Source organism: Chelonoidis abingdonii, chromosome 17 (genome assembly GCF_003597395.2).
Source record: "Chelonoidis abingdonii isolate Lonesome George chromosome 17, CheloAbing_2.0, whole genome shotgun sequence".
Taxonomy (NCBI): domain Eukaryota; kingdom Metazoa; phylum Chordata; order Testudines; family Testudinidae; genus Chelonoidis; species Chelonoidis abingdonii.
In genome coordinates, this window is record NC_133785.1 from 28,109,633 (window position 1) to 28,130,976 (window position 21,344).

At 41.0% G+C, this 21,344-nt stretch overlaps 1 protein-coding gene across 2 annotated transcripts in view; it reads right to left on the reverse strand.

Annotated features, from left to right (window-relative positions):
- Positions 1-21,344, reverse strand: part of CNTN6 (contactin 6) — a 232,854-nt gene that overhangs the window by 133,268 nt on the left and 78,242 nt on the right. For both annotated transcript variants that reach the window (XM_032794620.2, XM_075073115.1), the window contains exon 3: positions 12,096-12,222. In XM_032794620.2, coding sequence (XP_032650511.1) covers positions 12,096-12,222 — 127 coding nt within the window. The remainder of the gene's footprint in view (positions 1-12,095; positions 12,223-21,344) is intronic.

The window sequence follows — 21,344 nt, forward strand, 5'->3', positions numbered from 1 at the left end:
TGACAAATATGTACAGAGAAAGACAAGAAACATGACCTTGGAAGAGGATATATGCTTTTAAAGATGAGAAGTGATTGATCAAATATTAAATCAATTGAATTTCATGAACAAATTCTAGTAGCTTTAAATAATTTAGTGGATCCTCCATATGTCTGATTTCTGTTTTATGAGTGCCTTAACATTAAGGAGTCTAGTGGCAACTGCAGAACATCAATATTTTGCTTGCCTCCAGTTGCTGCTAATTTTGATCCTTAAATTCCTATGTCCTATTTTATCTTCACATTGTTATCAAGACAAGCAGAGCTGTAGGTAATGGCCATCCATCAGCCTTTCATATGAAGCAGTTCTGCATACCACAGTCAGGATTTCACCATATTTCATAGTTTGTGTACTGTGCATGTTCTATGGACCTTGGTTCTCCTTTTAGTTTTGTAGCATAGGAAATACTGGTATTTAGTTTGCCAGCTCTCTTTAATTTAGGAATCAATCACTGAAATAACTGCTGTCATCATTACATGGCTCCCAATTAAGCTCCATAATTGTTTTTCAGCACAAATGCAAAGTTGTTGGCTTAGTTGCAGCAAATGAATTTTTCACAATATCCCCATAATCATTCTAATCACCATGGTACAATGATTATTAAACTATGCATATAGATCAGGGGTTCAGCTCCTGGTGTGGGCTTTTTTCCTAATTAATATGTTTAAATCAATGAAGGAACAGAACTAACGAATTCATGAGATTGCCAGACAAGCGTTTAATCATAGCATGTGTGCCCTAGTGTATTTATCTGATATTAACTAATCCATGAAGGATTATTTCAAATCATGTTTAATATCTTTATATTAAGCCCAGTTGACCTAACAGTTTTATGAACCTTTTTGAATGCAACCATTTAAAAATATATATTTTATCACTGTAATTGGAAAATGCATCACTGACTAATAATTTATCTTTAGAATAAAAACCAAAAATATGCAAGTCACTGAGCTTGGTTTAAATATTTGTTTAGAAAGGAAATGTTCTCAAATTAGACTGATAAAAACATGACCTCCAGTAAAGTAAATACTACACCTGTTTCATAGATTCATAGAGTTTAAGGCCAGAAGGGAACTGTATGATCATCTATTCTGTCCTCCTACATAATACAGGCCATAGACTGTCCGCCATAAATCCTCCATCAAGCTCATAACTTCTGGTTGAGCTACAGCACATCTTTTAGAAAGACCTGTAGTGATAACTGGGGCCTAGCTGGGCTACCCCAGTTGTGATCCTAAATGTAAGAAAGTGAATCAAAGTTTTTAAAAGGTCACAATAATCTGTAACAATAAATATTTATCAGAAAAAGGTACAAAAGGGAAACAGACTCAATCAGGCCAAATACAAAAGGCCTACAGATACAACTCAAGGACTATGTTAAGATCATGCCCTGGCAAACAACAGAAGTGTGGGAATGAAAATCAATGGACCAAAACAGGTGTGTTGGAAATTAGAACTAATTGGTGGGCAAAATAATGAGGGCTTGAGCTCCGTTTCCATCTGTCTCTCCCTTTTTGGGATCCTCAAAAAGATACTTTGGGATGAAGGAATTAGTTATCATGGATGCTGGCTGACTGACAGATGGGAGAATAAGAAGGAGTGAGCATCTTCCCACTATCTCCTGGGACCTTGAAATCCACTGTGATGCCATTGGAGATGCAACATTCTAATCTTTAGAGTTATCCTGATGAGATTGGGCCAGCGAGGTGGACCCATAAGATATTTTAACCTCCACTAGTTCAAGCTAAATCCCAAACACTACCTGAGATGTGAGACTTTGTGTCCCTCCCTCCTCAGAGTTTTTTTTTCCCCTTTCCCTGCCTTATTTCTTGTTTTTCCTAACCCTCTCCTTTTGCCTTCTGTTTAATAAGAGTCAGTCTTATCCAGTCAAAACTGTATACTTTTCAACACTGCTGTAAACCAGTGACCAAAGAGGCAGCTAAAAGCAATGCCCTAAAAATCTCACTGCTGCTACAAGTTTGTCAAGTCTCAGAGTGCCTAATAAGATGGTCTGATGTGCTTTTATTTTATTAGCTGAGAGAGTACAAAGTGAAAATAAGCACCAGAGACAGAAGCTGCATTTTCTATCTTTACTGTTCTTTCCTGTACCCTCCTCTACATGTCTTTGTTATAAGCATTAATTAGAGCAGCCACATTACCTCCCTTTCATCACTGCACCTGAACAAGCTGTCATAAACAGATAGCTAAGGGTTAATGTTTCTTTTACATGTAAAGGGTTAACAAAGGGAACCAAACACCTGACCAGAGGACCAATCAGGAAACAAGATTTTTCAAATTTCAAGGGAGGGATTTTTTGGTGTGTGTTCTTTGTACTCGTCTCTGTTGCTCCATAGTCTCTGAGGGGATTCATCTATTCCAGCGTTTCCTAATCTTCTGTTTCCAAGTAGTAAAGTACAATAGGTGAAAAGACAAAAGGCTTTATTGGCTTTTTTGTATTTACATGTGTGGTGTTGCTGGATGTTTAGAATTGTATTTCTTTTGCTAAGGCTGTTTATTCATTTTTTTTCTTTTAAGCCAATAACCCTGTATATTGTCACTTGATACAGAGACGATTTTATGTCTTTTCCTTTCTTTTGATATAAAGCTTTCTTTTAAAAACTTGTTGGATTTTTTTCTAGTTGGGGCTCAAGAGATTGAGTCTGCAGCTCACCAGGGATTGGTGGGAGGAATTGAAAGAGGGTGGATTTCCAGGGTCATCCAGGGAGGAAGTAATGAGGAGACAAGAGGAGGGTGTTCCTTGTTGGGAGACTCAGGGCATCTGAATCTTGGGGTCCCCCAGGGAAGGTTTGGGAGACCAGAGTGAGCCAGGCACTGGAATTCCTGGCTGGCAGCGCTATCAGATCTAAGCTGGTAATTAAGCTTGGAGGTTTCATGCTAGCATCTCAGGTCTTTCGACACTCTAAGGTCAGATCTGAGTAGGAAAGCTATGACACAAGCACTATCTATAGATCCAAGAAATCATGGACTTTCAAATACGATGTGCATAGAAGCAAAATCTTCCGCTTTATCTGAGTGAGATAGAATGGATTCTCTGAAGCATGTTAGTGCCAACTCAGGTCAATCAAATTATTTTTATGATCCTTACTGATGCTCTTGTAAGTGGTTAAAATATTTATGTGCAATCAGTGGCACTCACCATTCTGATCATACAACCAAAAGCCAACACTGATAAGGAAAAGGCTGGAGAGCACACTAAATTTTCTGGAAATCAGATGTCTCCATACAGCATGATGAGCACTATGAGTGGTGCTTATTATCACAGTAGTGTCAAGGAAATGGACCGCTTGTGTGGATGGGTCTAGGCCGAAGTTGATGGTGGGATGGAAATTGTTGAAATAATGGTGGAATTCCTCAAGCGTTCTATCCATGGGTCAGATGTGAAGATGTATCAAATGTGAGTGTAAGTAGAGTAGGGCATTAGAGGATGAGAGCTAAGGAGCATTGTTCTATGTCAGCTATAAAATTTTGGCATACTGTGGGCCATGTGGTATTTGATCCAATCCCTCAGACACGAGACAAACACCTACAAGATCTCTGTCAAGCATTCTTAAACTACAATACCCACCTGCTGAAGCGAAAAACAGGTTGACAGAGCCAGAAGAGTACCCAGAAAGTCACCTACACAAGACTGCTCAACAAAGAAAATAACAGAACGCCACTAGCTGTCAGCTTCAGCCCCAACTAAAACCTCTCCAACGCATCATAAAAGATCTACAACCTAACCTGAAGATGATCCCTCACGCTCACAGATCTTGGGAGACGACCTTGCCTGCTTAACACACAGCCCCCTAACTGAAGCAAATACTCATCAGAAACACAGCACACCATAGAACATAAACACTAACCAGGAAGCTATCCTTGCATTACACAAGTTCGATGCCAAACTCTGTCCCATATCTATTCAAAGTGGACCCACCATCATAGGATCCTAATCAATCAGCCACATCATCACTGGGTCATTTCACCTGTCCACTCTACCAATGTGATATATTACAATCATGGCCAGCATGCCCCCTGCCTTATGTACATGACACCAACTGGAACAGTCTACTACACAAAAGATAAATGGACACAAAATCTAGATCAGGAATCATAACAACAAACCAGTAGGAGAACTTAAACCGCTGGTCACCAATACAACCTGATAGGGCTAATCCTTGCACAAAAGAAAAAGCTTCAAAACAACTCCCAACAAGAAACTGCTGAACTCAAAACTGATATGCAAACTAGATACGATTAACTTAGGCTGAATAGCGACTGGGAATGGCTGAGCCATTACAAACATTGGAATGCTATCTCCCATGTAAGTATTCTCACACTTCTTATCAAACTGTCCTGTACTAGCTATCTTAAGTATCACTTTAAATTTTTTTCTCTTACTTAATTGGCCCTCAGAGTTGGTAAGACAAAATCCCACCTTTGTCATGCTCTCTGATGTGTATATATATCTCCTCAATATATGTTCCATTCCTTTATGCATTGAACGAAGTGGCTGTAAGCCCACGAAAGCTTATGCTCAAATATAATGGGTTAGTCTCAGCGTGCCACAAGTATCCAGTTCTTTTTATGGGTTTTCGATAGTAACTGTTTTACCCCTTGCTTGCTTCCCACACTTTACTTGTCTTGTACCTTGATCTGGATGTGGATTTCATTTGTGTCATTTATACTTATTGTTAGTCCCTGAAAAAACACTTAAAAGTTATGGGCTATATATATATAGGATAGATATATACTATAGATATATAGTATATAGATATATATACGTAAATATATTAATATATAATATATTACTATATATAAAAATTCCCCTCCACCCTATGGGTGGTATGTTCTCTTCCCTCAACCTCGGTCCTCTCAGAGGCCTGGGAGTTTGAGGGTTCTGCGCAGTATCTTAGCTGTTCCTAGCACTGCACTCTTCTGGACAGAGAGCTCTGATGTTGTTCCTGGGATCTGTTGGACCACTCACCCAGGCTTAGAAGTTACAGCCGCGAGTGCTCTACCACCACTGGGACCAACTTTGGCTTCACTTTCCACATCCTCTCTAGCTCTCTTTCAGGACCTGGTCTCTCCAGCTCTCATATTTCCTTTTCCCTGAGTTGCTGGCACTTGGCCTTGCTATATCTATCACCACCATGTCTTCGCTCCTGGTCCTATTACCACGATGCTGGTTGATTGGCCCAGTCCCTGCCTGTCCGTCTGGATCTGGAAGTCCCACAGAATCTTAGCCTGCATTCTCCACAACCTGCTGTGGAATCTCCATCTGGTCTTGGAGGGTCTAGTCCCATACGCTGTGCAGATGTTCCTGTACACATGCCAGCCACTTAGATTGTGCCGTTCAGTGTATGTGTTCCTGCCTGCTCTTACGTCCTGTACTATGTGTTGGACTGTCTCTGAGGTCTCTGCTGCACAGTCTGCACCTTGGGTCCTCTCAGTGTGGTAGACCCCTGCTTCAATGGATCTGGTGCTCAGTGCCTGTTCCTGTGCTGCTATGATCAGTGCCCAGTGCTGTTTTGAGTCCACCTTTCAGCCACTGGTAGGGATTTCCAAATGTCAGCCACCTCAGCTATCTGTCAAGGTACATCCATTCAGGGTCTTGTCTTTGGCGGTGGCACTTCCCTTTCTGCCTTGGTTCCTCCCGATGTCTGCTGCTGCTCAGGCATTCTCTCAGCAGCTCAATCTTTGGGGCCATCTTACTGATGTACTCCTGGATGTTGCCGGTTCGTCCAGGGACAGTGGTTTGAACGCTCACCAGCCCCGCCCCTTTCTTTCCAGCTGGTATACAGTCTCTGGGTGTTGATTGGGGTTGAACCTCCGGGCATTGTGAGCTTCCGGTCTCCATCGGCAGCCTCTGTCACTCCTTGCCAGCTCACATACTGGCAGGTATCTGATGACCGGCAGGGCGTACTCTGTTGAGGGTGCTTGTTCTCCACTGAGCTGGCTTCTTCAGGATCTGTCGTTATCTTTGGTATAACTTGGATGTTGCTGTCTTCCTTGCCTCTCATCATCGGTTCCATGTGACTGTGGGACGCCAAGGTACTTGTAGCTGTCTGTATGTTGCTATGTTGGCCGCTGTAGTTCCACCCATAGTTTGACACTTTCCTTCTCTCACTACATCCGTCCACACTTCTCCAGTCGAATGACATCCCGATATCCTCACTGTAGATCCGCGTCAGGTGGATTAGCGAGTCGATGTCTCGTTCATTCTTAGCAGACCAGCTGATGTCATCTGTGTAGAGGAGGTGGCTGATGGTATTCCACTCCCTAGCCCCTCGTAACCGTCACTCCAGTCCTTGTGATTATCTGGCTGAGGGGGTTTAAGCTATGTAGAACAGCAGCGGAGACCGTGCATCCACCTGGTATACTGCCGCACTTGAATGCCACTTGGTGCAAGCTGCCTTGAGTTGACTTCCAGTGTTGTCTTCCAGACCATTGAGTTTCTGAGAAGGTCCTAGTGTCCTGTTGACTTTGTAAGGCACCAGACATCCACAGACGCACGTGTGCGCATTGAGTCGTAGGCTTTCCTGTAGTCAATCCAGGCTGTGGCTCAGATTGGTCTGTCTAGACCTTGAGTCTTGGGCGACTGCTCATCTAGAGGCAATCGGTGTTGGAGCCTCTGGTGTTGTTCCTATGCCCCTCTGAGCTGTCGCTCATGTATTGTGTCCGCTATGGTCCTTGTAGCTTGGCTGCTATGATGCCTGAAATAGGACTACATGTTGTGGGAGGCAGGTTATTGCCGGCTCTGGACGGTCTGTTCCCTTGCAGGGGTCTTTCATGATCAGCACTGTCTTCTTGTGTAGCGTTTGGGTGGGGAGCCGCGCTAGCAGCTGGTTCATCGTGCGCTAGGCGTCATCGTAGCTGCTGTTATGTCTTTAGCCAGTAGGTGTGGATCATAGTCTGGTCCAGGTGCTGGTCCAGCTCTTCATGTTCTGACCCGCGCTGGAGTGTCTTCACGTGATGGTGACTGTTTCCTGTTCTGGGAGATCTGCTGTCTCTGTTCTCAGTCCTGCAGCCACAATTCAACGGTTATATGAGTCTTCTCTCCTCCCTACTGTTTTCCAGTACGTTCAGTTTCTGCTGCTGGTGGCTCTGCTGTTCATTGTGTTGTTGCACTGCAGTTTGGGAGTAACAACGTTGGATGGTTCTTTGGAGAACAGGCATTTACTTTTTTTGGCCTCCTGCTTCTCGTAGGCAATATTCTAGCCTGGGTAGCCAGTGCTGGAGCCTTTGTTTAGCAGTCTCTAGGCGCTTCAGATGGAGTCAGGCCCTTGTATTTTTTTCAGTAGCGCAAAGTATCTCATAATCTCTACACCCTTCTATAGTTCATCAGCTGACTAACTTCTCTCCGAGTCGCCTTGATCTTATCCTCCAACCTCATTTTCCAGGGTGGTACAATACTGTTGTTCTTCTTGATGGTGTAGCCAAGCATCTCAGGATATACAGAGCTGTAGCGTATACCAGTAGTTCATTGGTTGAGTTATGGTGGTAGTAGGGATTGTCATGAGGGCTCTATTGGCATCTTCTAACCATACTATCTGAATGGTACTTCTCTTACTGAGCCTTGGTTAATCAGTCTCGAGGATTGATTGTAGCTAGTTTCTCCATGATCTTATGCCTGCATATCAGCTGGCTGTGGCTCTGCAATGGAGGTGGTTGGCAGCGAAGTTTCAGCTTCAGGGATGGGCTGCTGGGCTGCACATCCACTTGTTCTTCCAGGTCTTCTTGAGTCTGGGATGTAATGTGGAGTTGGTCTATCTCAAGCTGTGAGAGCAGCTTCCTCTTTACTATGTTGAAGCGTTGGGTAACTAGCAGTTTCTCAGTAAGTGTGGACGTAAAATGTGGCATTTCTTTACTTATTTTAAACAATTATCTTTTCCTGGAATGTATAATCAAAGGATGTGAATTTCAAACTCACATGAAATTTTATGTTCAGGATGCAAGAGAGCTCATTTCATCTCTTGCAATCAGTGATGGGAAAAAATGCCATGTGTCGTACCTGAACAATCATAAGTCATCACCCACAGTTCAAACAAGAAATGTATAGGTATCACAGAAAACTATTTGTGAACAATCCTCGGAGTTTTTTAAAAAATGAAAAGAAAAACAGAATAATGAATAAATTAGAGAAAATCAAGATATGCTCATAGATATTTTGCCATCAGAGAAAGAGGCTAAGTATATTGGTAAAATCATTCATTGTGAATTATTGACTCCACTCTAATGAAAATACTCAAGTGCAATGAATTAGAAATTATCTTGCAAGCCTTCATGATATATTTTCCTTTCATCAATATTATATACGGTACAATAGAAATACTGGGCCAAATATTGTTATAAACAACCAACTTTGCTGGACATTAAAAGGCATAGTAGGGTATTATATTGGGAGGGAATATAACTAGATATTCATGTTGTTTTACTCAGTATCTAAAGTAAAATGTCTATCTTTGCTTTTGTTTTCATTGTAATCTGGTCTGCATTCTGCTATTTCTAGCACAATGTAGAATATAGTGTCTCATTTTTTCCTTATTCCCTATGCCCATTTCAGTGCGCTGTCTCTCCCTATATATATATATATTGGTGTGGTTGCTAAGTATTATGGGTTTTTGAAAAGAAGTTGCAAAAAATTATGACTATCGTCAATGGATATTGTTAAAAGTTATAATGAAAATCTTATACAAAGACCTTTAGGAAAAACTAAACATTTATTATTATTATTATTATTTTATTATTTTATTTTCATATCCACATATTTTTATATAGAAAAGTACCAACTGGCAAATTATATTATATATAACTTTATTCCTGTTGTAGTTCTTCTGTGTATATGAATCAAAGAAAAACATTGCAGTAGTCCTTGCAATCCTTAACTCTACCCTCAGCATAGCATATTACTACAATTTCATACTGGTCTTGATTTATCTAGATATATGGGAACCTAACATATATAGGCCGGATCCTCAGATGGTATAACTGATTTAGCTGCTTTGAAATCAAAGGAGTTAAGCTGATTTACACCAAGATCTTATTCCTGCTCCCAAGAAAGTCAATGCAAGACCTGAACAGTGTAGGTGAGGATGAAGCTCCAGGTGAGGATCTGACCATATAAGTGTAACCAGGGCTTTGCAAAATATTTTATATAATGCAAAGCTAAATGTTGAAACTGATTCTGACATCATACTAGTTGTGTGTCACTGTAACTCCATTTACTATAACTGAGTTACTCCCGATTTACACCAAAGTAAATGAAAAGGGAGCAAGAGAGAGAAAACAACATTAAATTATTCGTCCCATCTCTTGTTCATTCCATTGTATTTTGGGAGTGGAATGAAAATAGGCGGGATGTGGAGTAAAGGTGATAAGGTTCGTGGAATGTGGGAGAGGGAGAAAGTGAGAAACAGAATAATCGAGAGGAGGAAGAGTGGGAAGTAGGAGAGTATGGGGTGTGACTGAGAGGAGTTCAAGGGTGTGTGTCCACAATGGATCTGTGATATCTCACACAAGCTGAGGATCTGCCCCAGTGACTCTGAGGTTCTGAAGGCTACTCCTGCTGCTACAGAGACTATTTGTGCATATGTATGGAGGAGAGAGAATATACGGCTGGATTACCAAGGAAGCTCCCTCTTCCCTAGTTCACTGAAAGTGGGAAGAGTAGATGTATTGGAGAGCTTGGAACTCAGCAACCTGAAGCAACTGATGGCCAGGCTGGTACGTAGGAGTTCATGAGATGAGGGCTGGAAGACGTGTATCTGAAGAAGTGAGGTTTTTCTACCCACGAAAGCTTATGCCCAAATAAATCTGTTAGTCTTTGAGGTGCCACCAGACTCCTTCTAGTTTTTGTGGATACAGACTAACATGGCTACCTCCGATACTATATATAGTGAGCAGCTACTGTTCCAAAAAATGGAGGAAAATGTACTTCCTCATATATAAAACTCTGAAAAGATTTAATTGCTATAAATTGGCATTTAAGATGCAGAGAAAGCCAAGTTCCCATTTGCTACTGGCAGCTTTGCAGGGAAAACTTTCACTTCATATTTAAAAGTTATTGAGCATATTCTCCAATTCATTAGGTAACACTTGATTTCCTTCAATATCTTGCATGTACGATTTCTCGTTCCTCAGTTTTCTTTTTCCAAAATCTTTGCTGTAACCCCATTTAATGAGATATAGCATCCTTTTCTAAACTTACAACTTCTCCTTTTATTAAACTCAAGTTTTCAGAACCTTGGAGCAACAGACTATGTTTAAAATAAGAGTCTAAGGTTATTGAACAAACAAACAATGTTATGGACCTAGATTTTATTAAGTAAGCCTATTACAAACCCAAGAAAGAAACCAACAGGACTCCACTGGCCATCACATACAACCCCCAGCTAAAACCCCTCCAACGCATCATCAGGGATCTACAACCCATCCTGGACAATGATCCCACACTTTCACGGGTCTTGGGTGGCAGGCCAATCCTTGCCCACAGACAACCTGCCAACCCTGAAACGTATTCTCATCAGCAACTGCACACTGTACCATAGTAACTCTAGCTCAGGACCCAATCCATGCAACAAACCTCGATGCCAAACTCTGCCCACATATCTACACCAGCGACACCATCATAGGACCTAACCAGATCAGCCATACCATCACTGGTTCATTCACCTGCACGTCTACCAATGTAAATATACGCCATCATATGCGCAGCAATGCCCCTCTGCTATGTACATCAGCCAAACTGGACAGTCACTACGGAAAAGGATAAATGGACACAAATCAGATATCAGGAATGGCAATATACAAAAACCTGTAGGAGAGCACTTCAACCTCCCTGGCCACACTATAGCAGACCTTAAGGTGGCTATCCTGCAGCAAAAAAACTTCAGGACCAGACTTCAAAGAGAAAACTGCTGAGCTTCAGTTCATTTGCAAATTTGACACCATCAGCTCTGGACTAAAACAAAGACTGTGAATGGCTTGCCAATTACAGAACCAGTTTCTCCTCCCTTGGTTTTCACACCTCTAACTGCTAGAACAGGGCCTCACCCTCCCTGACTGAACTAACCTCGTTATCTCTAGCTTGCTTGCTAGCATATAATATACCTGCCCCCCTGGAAATTCACTACCTGCGTCTGACGAAGTGGATATTCACCCATGAAAGCTCACGCTCCAAAATGTCTGTTAGTCTATAAGGTGCCACAGGATTCTCTGCTGCTTTTATTGGGTATAGTAAGCTAGAACTCAGAACTGTGCCATGCTGTTTCTCTTTATAAACCTTATAAATATATAAATGAAATGTTAGAATTAGAGTTAAGCAAGACTTGTGTTTTTTTTGCATTGCAAGCTTTTATAATGAAAGTTTTTGCAAATACTTATGCACAGCAAGATGCTACCCTTTTCTGGTTTTCACAGATGTTCTGTTTATTTTAAGTAATGCTGTAAGTTTTAAAACACTTTATGGGAAATTTTTGGTGATGTGTTTTTTTTTACATTAAAAGTTCATGAAATTACACAAGCAAAAAATGACATTTTGATAACATGTACTCTGCAAAATTGATGTATTTGTATATTTTTTCACCATCTTTTTAAAAAGAATTCTGAACAACCAGGCCTGATCCAAACCAATAAAGTCAATAGAAAGATTTCCATTGTCTTCAGTAGGATTTGAATCCAGCTCAATGGGATGTATAATTTCCCAAGGGCCTATTTTTTGTTTTGTTTGTTTCTTGCCCTTACATATGGTTTCTTAGTAATATTTTAAACAGTGGTTACTTTGAACAGTTTATATTGTCATTATTAGAGTTTTTAATTTAAGTATCCAATAAAATTGTTACTCAAGTGAATATATTCCATTTTTGAGGGTTAGATTGTGCCACTTTTACCCATATGGGTGAGTATCTACTCACAAAGGTAGTCTCATTGATCCATTAATAGCATTAGTGTGTGTGTTAACACTCACCAATGTAAGGGATGTGCTACTGAGCTTTTAATCAACTATAGTCTAAAACATTTACAGGGAGACCACACAGTTGCAAAGATGACTTCACCTGTAGTATGGCAATGGATATCCTTTGGCTGTACAATTCAGCAGTATTTCAGGATCCTCTGAACCAATAGAATAAGTGATGTCATATGGCTCTTGGATAAAAATAGGACTGTGAAGAGTATCTTCCTCTGTGAAATAAAACAATAATTTAAAATTAGCCTTTTATACATAGGTAAGAGCTTCCAGTGTTCTTGCCTTTCTTTAAAACCTAAGACCTTGCAAACTATTATATTAGGCATCAGTCTTCAGGTTTTTTTCTGTAATGGAGCAAACATTTAAAATCAGATTCATAATAAAACCTCATTCCAGGGGATTTCTGGCTTATTTACATAATGAAAGTGAAGAGTAGCTTGTTTGCATGATTCCTACAGAAATTATTTGTCTATTACATCTACTCCCTCTCCTATCAACATCACACTTATGCATAAAGGTTATGAGTGGAACATCACACTTATGCGTAAAGATTATGGATGGAAGCGGAGAAGGACAAAGAGGTGTCATTCTATCAATCTATCTTTAGTACTTGTATGGTGCTCAACATTGCAGTATCAGAAAGCCTCAAAATCGTTAACATATTTATCCTTACACAGTACCCCTGTGAGGTAGGGAAATACTATTTATCCCCATTTTACAGATGGGGAGCTGTGACACAGAGAGACTTACTGAATTGCACATTGGAAGTCTATGGGTACATCTACACTATGGGATTATTCCAATTTTACATAAACTGGTTTTGTAAAACAGATTGTATAAAGTTGAGTGCACGCGGCCACACTAAGCACATAAATTCGGTGGTGTGCGTCCATTGTCCGAGGCTAGCGTCGATTTCCGGAGTGTTGCATTGTGGGTAGCTATTCTGTAGCTATCCCATAGTTCCCGCAGTCTCCCCTGCTCCTTGGAATTCTGGGTTGAGATCCCAGTGCCTGATGGGGCAAAAATCATTGTTGCGGGTGGTTCTGGGTAAATGTCGTCACTCATTCCTTCCTCCGGGAAAACAACGGCAGACAATCATTCGCCGCTCTTTCCTGATTGCCCTGACAGACGTCATAGCACGGCAACACATGAGCCCGTTCAGCTTTTTTTTACTGTCACCAAAATGTGTACTGGAATGCCGCTAACAGAGGCGTTACTGCAGCGCTACACAGCAGCATGCGTTGCTTTTGCTGATAAGCAGAGATGGTTAATCAAATCAATTCTGTCTGCTGCTGCGCATCATAAATTGGCAGTAAGATGATGGTTATCTGTCGTCTGTAGTGTCCGCTGCTAAATCATGGGTTCCCTGGGCTTGAGGTCGGCCGGGGCGCAAAGGCAAAAACTGGAATGACTCCCGAGGGCAATCCCTTCTTTATGGTTTCTAAAAATAAGTCAGCCTGCCTAGAATAATGTGCAAGTGGTTCTAGAGAACCAGTATATCAGATAAGCACATCTACTCCATGTCAGATTCCCCACAGAAATAAGAAGTCTAACCCATGCTTCACTGGGGTGCCCCTGCAACAATCCCACCCGTTTGCTTTCCCTCCTCCTCCAACCTCCTGGGCTAACCGTGGCAGTGTCACCCCCTCACGTTGTGTCATGAAGTTATAAAAAGAAATGCAGGAATACAGAAACATCATGACTTGTTAGTGAGATTAATATGAAGGGGCGAGGCAGCCCTCCGCTGCTATCAACAGTTCCAGGCAGAATGTTAAGTGTGCGGGGGATTGGAGCCCAGCATCCCGCTGCCTAAGATATCCAGGCAGTACAAGAATCTTTTCTTTACAAACAGGAAAGGGAGGGCTCTGATGGAGCTCACCCCCCAGTTGCTATGAATGAAAGGATGGTTATATCAAGCCAATTCTGTACCAATCTACTGGGAATGACCGGGAATCATTCCTATTTTTACCTCAGCCCCCCGCCAGCCTCACCTGAGGCCAGCCAGTGAGCACAACTCACTAGGCTGAATGACAAGGATGGCTAGCAGCCTACTGCCCACCATCTGCCACCAGGGAGGGAAGAAGACGAAATACTGATCCTTCACTGCGCAGCATCGGCGTCAACCAGCAGCATTCAGTAGACATAGGGTGACATTGAAAGAAGTCAAGAAAACGATTTCTTCCCTTTTTCTTTCACGTGGCGGGGGAGGGAGTGAAATTGTGAGCTATACCCTGAACCAACTGCCGGACAATGTGTTGAACTTACAGGCATTGGAAGCTCAGCCAAGATGATACTTTTCGGAGACTTGCTGGGGACTGTGGAATAGCTGGTATTCCGACCCCCCCCTCCCTCCATGAGCGTGCTATTTGGATCTTTGGTTTTCCGTTACACTTGTCACATCAGCACGTGTAAGCCTAGAGATTCTTTTCAAAAATGCTTTGCATTTCGTCTTCTGTAACATGGTAAGCTCTGATAGAAATAGATTGTCTCCCCATACAGAGATCAGATCCAGTATCTCCCGTACGGTCACTGGTTTTTCTGCAGCCTTCTGTTGACTGCATCGCCCCGAAATCAACAGCTCCCATGCTGGGCAAAACGGAATGAAATTCAGTTCGCCAGGGGCTTTCTATTTCACCTGCCCTGCAACCGATGTTCCAGAATTTGCTGTCCAGAGCAGTCACAGTGGTGCACTGTGGGATACCGCCCAGAGGCCAATACCGTCGATTTGCGGCCACACTAACCCTAATCCAATATGGTAATACCGATTTTAGCGCTACTCCTCTCGTTGGGGAGGAGTACAGAAACTGATTTAAAGAGCCCTTTATATCGATATAAAGGACCTTGTAGTGTGGACGGGTACAGCGTTAAATCAGTTTAACGCTGCTAAAATCGGTTTGAACGCGTAGTGTAGACCAGGCCTATGACAGAGCAGAGAACTGAACTCAAGTCCTAAGTTAGTGCCTTAACCACTGGACCATCCTACCTCTCTAAAATATTTAAAATTACTTTGATAGTGCTCACCAGTTTTCTGTATGCATCTCAATATGTTTTTTTCTTGGAAAATGACGATTCATTGGTTACATGTCGTGTAACGTAAAGACTGTCAAGTATTGCAACACACTTAAGTATACATTTAGGTCCTGATCCTGCAAGTAGAACTTCACAGGAAGACCCCTGTACCTGATTTCAAGGGTCTATCAGCTTGCAACTTGTGGGAATGGGGCCTTATAAAATGTACTGCAAAGCATAAGGAACCCTTGTTGCATGACTGGTTTAATCCTCTTGATCCTCTTGCTGTTATTAAAGCTTCTTCTATTCCCAGATGAGACCAGAATTTTACAGTTTCATGGATCTAAAACCAATAAGGTTTGACATTTGCAATAAGTCCATTGAGAAGATATTATCAAATGAAAAACTTGTATATTTTAACTTTATTGCTTAAAAGCTTTTAAAGGATTCCAGCTGATCGTCAAGACAGCACTGCGGAAAAGGGATGCTCTATAAAAGGCTTTTCAAGGTAGAAGCATCTTTTAAAGACTTGTAAGAAGCAATCTCCCATTTCCTATTCCCTGGTACAGTCTTGGCTTGTTTATTTTATTGTTATCCTATTTAGTGCTTAATTATTTATATTGAATAATATTCTGTGGGATGGGACTGGTTACAATCAGATAATACACTTGACCGGAGCCAGAGGCCCGAGATAAATATTTATGTACTATTATTGTTAGATTTGTTATAATTTGTTTCCTGTCCTACACTTTTGTATTGTGCTATGCTCTTGAAGAGCTTTTTGTTCAACCCCAGAAGGTCTGTTGCTGCTTTTGTAGAAGGGTAACATAATGTTGGCTACCAATCTTTTTAACGGATGGTTATATCTAAATACCAGTGGCCTTATCAGGATTCCACCCAAGGTTAAACACAAGTCTTTCCGGTATATTTTAATGTTAAAATCTGCCCTTGAACAAATTCTGCACATAATATAAACTATATTCAGCCTACACTTCAGGAATTACATAAAAATTCACAGAACTCAACATGACTGTGAGTGTATTTTTATGAGTAGCACTTGGTAGAAGTAGCCTTCAGGAGACGTGGAGTTAAATTGTGGTAGTAGTCTGAAGAGATTGATTTATTTTACACTGAAATAGCTGTTTGGGAACACACATCTCATTTTTTAAAGAGTATCTTGTATTATAAAGGAAATGGTAGGGCTATACATACATTAGATACAATAGAAAGATAAAACACATCCACCAAGTTTAGGATATAAAGCTAGAGCTACACAATATTTCAAGCCAGTAAAACAGCTAAGATGAGCTAGTAGTTTGAAGGTAAACCATTAAACTTCTCTGAATGTTATGAGAGTTATTATAAATGACATAATAGACCATAAAATAGAGTAAATCATATGAAAAATCATCAATTTCCATAACTCTTTACATTCTGTTGAACTTTGCAGGCTATATCTGAACTTAATGAGACTTCAAACATTTCTTCACTTAGCCATTTCTAGTGGACTTAAATTAAGCTTCCCCAAAAATACAAAGCAAAACCAGTGACAGGATGTAAAAGATAGCAAAGCAAATACATAACTCAATATAACCATTGACACCATCTCACCCATTTGTCTTTAGTGGGATTATCCATGCTTTAAAATAAATATGTACTTAAATGCCTTCCTGGATCAGGGCTTAAATTCAAAAATTCAGACACAGAACCAAAAGACAGTCCCTGCACCAGTCTCAGGAAATATCTAAGTAGGGCTCTCATTTATCTCTGCTTCCAGTGATGTCCAGTTTGCTTGAACTAAAACTACAGACATTTTCCATATTGTAAAACGAAACTTCCCGGCCACTAGTAATCGAGGCCTTGATAATTCCTTCCCATATTGCATAGGGAAGGAATCAAATTAAGCTCATCTGGAGTGGCAGATAGCACAGGAGTCACTCTGGAGGTTGTTCCCATTTCACTCAGTCCTGTTAAAGTGTTTCCACAGACAGGTGCTCCATGAGGTGAAAGACTGGGGAGAAAATGTCCCCCTCCAAGTCCATTAGCACCAATTAGCAATAAACCCCATCACATTTTGAACATCCCTTGGAGTTGAAGGGGAGCCACTGGTAGGGACCACAAAAGACGACAGTCAGCTGTGTTACCATAGATATGGGAGCTCCACTGAAGCATTGGGCATCCTTATAGATGACTTCTACTAATGTCCACAAAAATTTACACATATTTTTTTTGGTTTAAAGGACTGAGCTCCATTTATCCAATTCCTTGAGGGGCAAGGCAGGTCAGACCCCTTCCAGAAAATGCAATGCAGAGTTTGCCCTAGACACTTCCAACAGATTAAATATACTGTTCTTTCTCTCAACATTTCCTACAATGCTACTTTTCCTTCACTTGGTTCCACTAGATCTTTCTAATACTACCCTTAGTAGGACATTTGTCAAACTGACCACTCACTGTGTAAATAACATTTATCTAAATTCTTTCTCTCTCTGTGCCTGCTGCTTTCTTATTTTTACCACCTTTCTGAAATTTGACTTTTATTATTCCAAAGGTTCAGCCAAATTATCCCTCGATTGCCTTTCCTCCCATAAGTGCAATGTGCTTTTCTTGTCTCATGTGTTAATCTACACAGCCCTTTTATCGTTATTATCTTCCTATGGCTCATGGCTAAAATTTTCAAAAGCACCTAAGTGTTTTAGAAGCATTAGTGCCATTTTCAAACATGAAACATGATTTTGGCCCTTAGAACTCTTAAGTTTCATTAAAAGTCAATAGGACATAGACTTCCAAGGGCCAGATTTACAAAGCTATTTGGGTAACTTAAGATGCAGAGAGGTGCCTAGTGGGGCCACCTGTGCAGGTTAGGCACCTAACTCCAATTGAAAGTCTCTGTTACTGCAGTATGATGTCAAATCTGGATACACTAATTGACATGTGATCTAAAAGGTCCTTTAAGGGAGAAATGTGTTACTTACCCCTATTAGAAAGGTTATCCCAGCATTGTGCATGACTTTTTTTGTATGTCTCTGAAGATGGCTTCTCTGACATGAACCTCTTGATGCCAACTGGCAGAGAGCACAGGGGATCAGATGTATGCAAATTAAGTTTACCTAAAGGTGGTATGTGAGGTCTCTACCAACAGACCACTGGTTGTCATAATGACTATGGAATGTACATATAGCGAAAGTTTAAGGAATTATGTTTCGGTACTGAAAATTGTGTTCTCATCATACGTGAGTTAAGACAGGTCACCGGGAGGCAATAACCATGCTCCTGTCAGGTAAAAGAGAAGATATGCTTCTCTCTCTCTCTCTGGCTGCTCAAGTGTGTGTTGTGTATTGTCTGCATCACAGTGGAGACCTAGCTACAGTCTGAGACAAATGAGGCACAGATAGGGGAAAAACAACCAGCAGGGGGCATCCTGTTTATGAGTAAGGACAACAATAAGAGTAGGGGTTGGGGAGCATCCTAGATCTTTTCCTCTGAGAAGCCAAGCTGACAGTGTGGCTTGTCTCATGCATGGAAGATCACAGCCAAGCCTGGCTGTATTACACTAGAAGGATTTCACGTGAGCTTTGCCCTATAAGACATGACTGTAACTAGTTAAGAAAGCTTGCAGAGGGACAGCAGGGTCTGTGTAGGCAGAGATGGGGGTGTTCGTGTTACCCAAGTCCAGTGAAATTAATAGCTGACCCCTGGAAGGCACAGACAAGGCTTCCTCTGGCTAAGGGCAGGTGGCAACCTCCTAGCCTTGGGTACCCCAGGAAGAGCCTCAGTTTGCCACTGTCATCCTGTCTTCTCTCTAATATTTTCTCTGTGAGACAGGACGAATGCCACCAAGTTTGTCAAAGTATATTTGCGCTGTTGGAGACCATAAGGATTAGGTTTTACCAGCATACATTTCTTTGCTTGTGTTGGGAACCCATTCCTTATTACTGTCAGGCATGGGACATTTCTCATTTCCTGACTTTTCTTGTAGACAATGGTCATATATTTTCTCCACATTGGCCAGTTACCACCATTCCTCCATAACTAGTTATGGCAAGTGGATCTTTTTAGCGTCTCTTGCTCCTGTACACATTGAATTTGGATTTTTTATTTCAGTCTATCAGAATAACGGCATTTGACTAAATGGATGTATTTGTTCATAAACCTTGGCTGTGAATCTTCTGCTTAGTGTCTGAAAGCAAATACACACTCTCATTATGAAACACATCCTCATAAAGTTAAAATGTATGTATTTCTCTATGCTGCCTGATCAGTTTGAGCTCCATAAACACCATAATTATGCTAGCTTGAATTCAAATGTGGAATATTGAAATGAAATAACACTCCTTTAATCATTATGTGATATTGTCTTGAACCAATATAAAGATTAACTTGGATATGGTGGAAGCCTATTTTTTTTTCAGAATCCTAAATCAACGGAGGATTTCAATTTGTTTTCTTTTAATGTCTGTGTAGGCAGCACATTTTCTGTTAGGTGGATTGAAGTAGTCAGTTCAGATCCAGTCAAACAGTTTTCAGTATGTTCCTCTAGATTTTTACCTGTTTTCACTCTGTGTGTGTCACTTACAGTAAAGTCAAGTAAAACTCATATATTTTATATGCTTGGGATCTGAAGAACAAAGAACAGACCTGCAGCTCCCCTTGTTTTGACTCCCTGTCACAAATGGATGTATATGGGGCAGAAATATATAGGTTTCCTTTTTGTTATATGAATTTTATGTAAAATGGAATTATAGTCACTATTATTTCATTAAAAAAATCACAGAATATCAGGGTTGGAAGGGACCTCAGGAGGTTATCTAGTCCAACCCCCTGCTCAGAGCAGGTCCAATCCCCCAATAAATCATCCTAGTCAGGGCTTTGTCTTGCCTGACTTTAAAAACCAGGAAGGAAGGAGATTCCATCACCTCTGTAGGGAACCCATTTCAGTGCTTCACCTGTTATATAGCACTATAATCACTATTATAGTGCAGCCTCTATTCATTATAGGTGAAACTGGTCCATGCATGAAGTGCACCATTTAAACAGAAAGGCCATAGAGGGCTTTTGGCCTGTCTGCATTCTGCAGTCCCCAAAGAGACTAACACGAGAGGACACTGCACATGGGTAGGGCCCATAAATGATGCATAAGCAGATCACCACCAGGGTATGGCATATCTTCTTATTTCTTCTTAACTGTATTGTGATAACATGTAAATTCCCCAGTCTGGGACCTGGATTGTGCTAGGTGAAATACTAACAAATAACAACAGGACAATACATGCCGTGAAGAGCTTAAACTGCTGCAACCACTCTTTTGTCCCAGAGGCTTGAGTAGCAGACAGAGAAGAGTTGTGTTGCTATCCCATAAGATGAATGGGTGAGTATTAAGGGTAGCCTAAATATGCTGAAATATCACAACACTGAAGAGGTCAGAACAAGAAAGCACTATGGTGAGGAGTGTACTGCAAAAAGCTTCTAAATGCTAAGCGGCAATAATTCGCATAGGGAAACTAGATAAGGAGGAATTTATCCCAGCTATTACCATCCAGAAAGGTTATAAATTTCAGGGATAGTGAGTCTTTAATGAATCTTTCTTACTCTGCCTTAGACAGAGCCTTGTATCTGATTCAAAACATTAATAGGACTTTATGAACCAAAAACAGCAGATGATTAAGAGGTGTCTTTTCTAGCAACTTTATGGTAAGGACCAGGTCAGTGCTTGAAAAAAGCAGAACAGATGACTGAGTGACACTTCTGCTCTGTAGTGACACCGTGAGGGGAAAAATATTGAAAACCAGAATGTCTTGAAAATCAGTTTAATCTGGGACGAGACAAGTTTTATATCATACTCATACAATTGTTGCATGGCATCGATACAGAGCAGAGTTAAGATTGCTTGTGTGCCTTAACTGTGCATTTCCACACTCAACAAGTTTGAGTTCTTTTAAGTATATTCTTAATGCTGAATTTCCTGGTTTGTAGCTTCATGTGGGGATAATCACAATATCCCTGTAATGTATTCCAATCTAAATTAATGATACATTTCTCAAACATAATTCCATTTTAAAGCTTTTTGTCTTTGTGTTACTATCACTTATTTATATTCTGGTAGCACCTGACCCACCAATCAGTACAGGGGAACCATTGTGCCAGGCACTATACCAGGGATAGGCAACCTATGGCACAGGTGCCGAAGGCGGCACACGAGCTGATTTTCAGCGGCACTCACAGTGCCCGGGTCCTGGCCATCGGTCTGGGGGGCTCTGCATTTTAATTTAATTTTAAATGAAGCTTCTTAAACATTTTAAAAACCTTATTTACTTTACATACAACAATA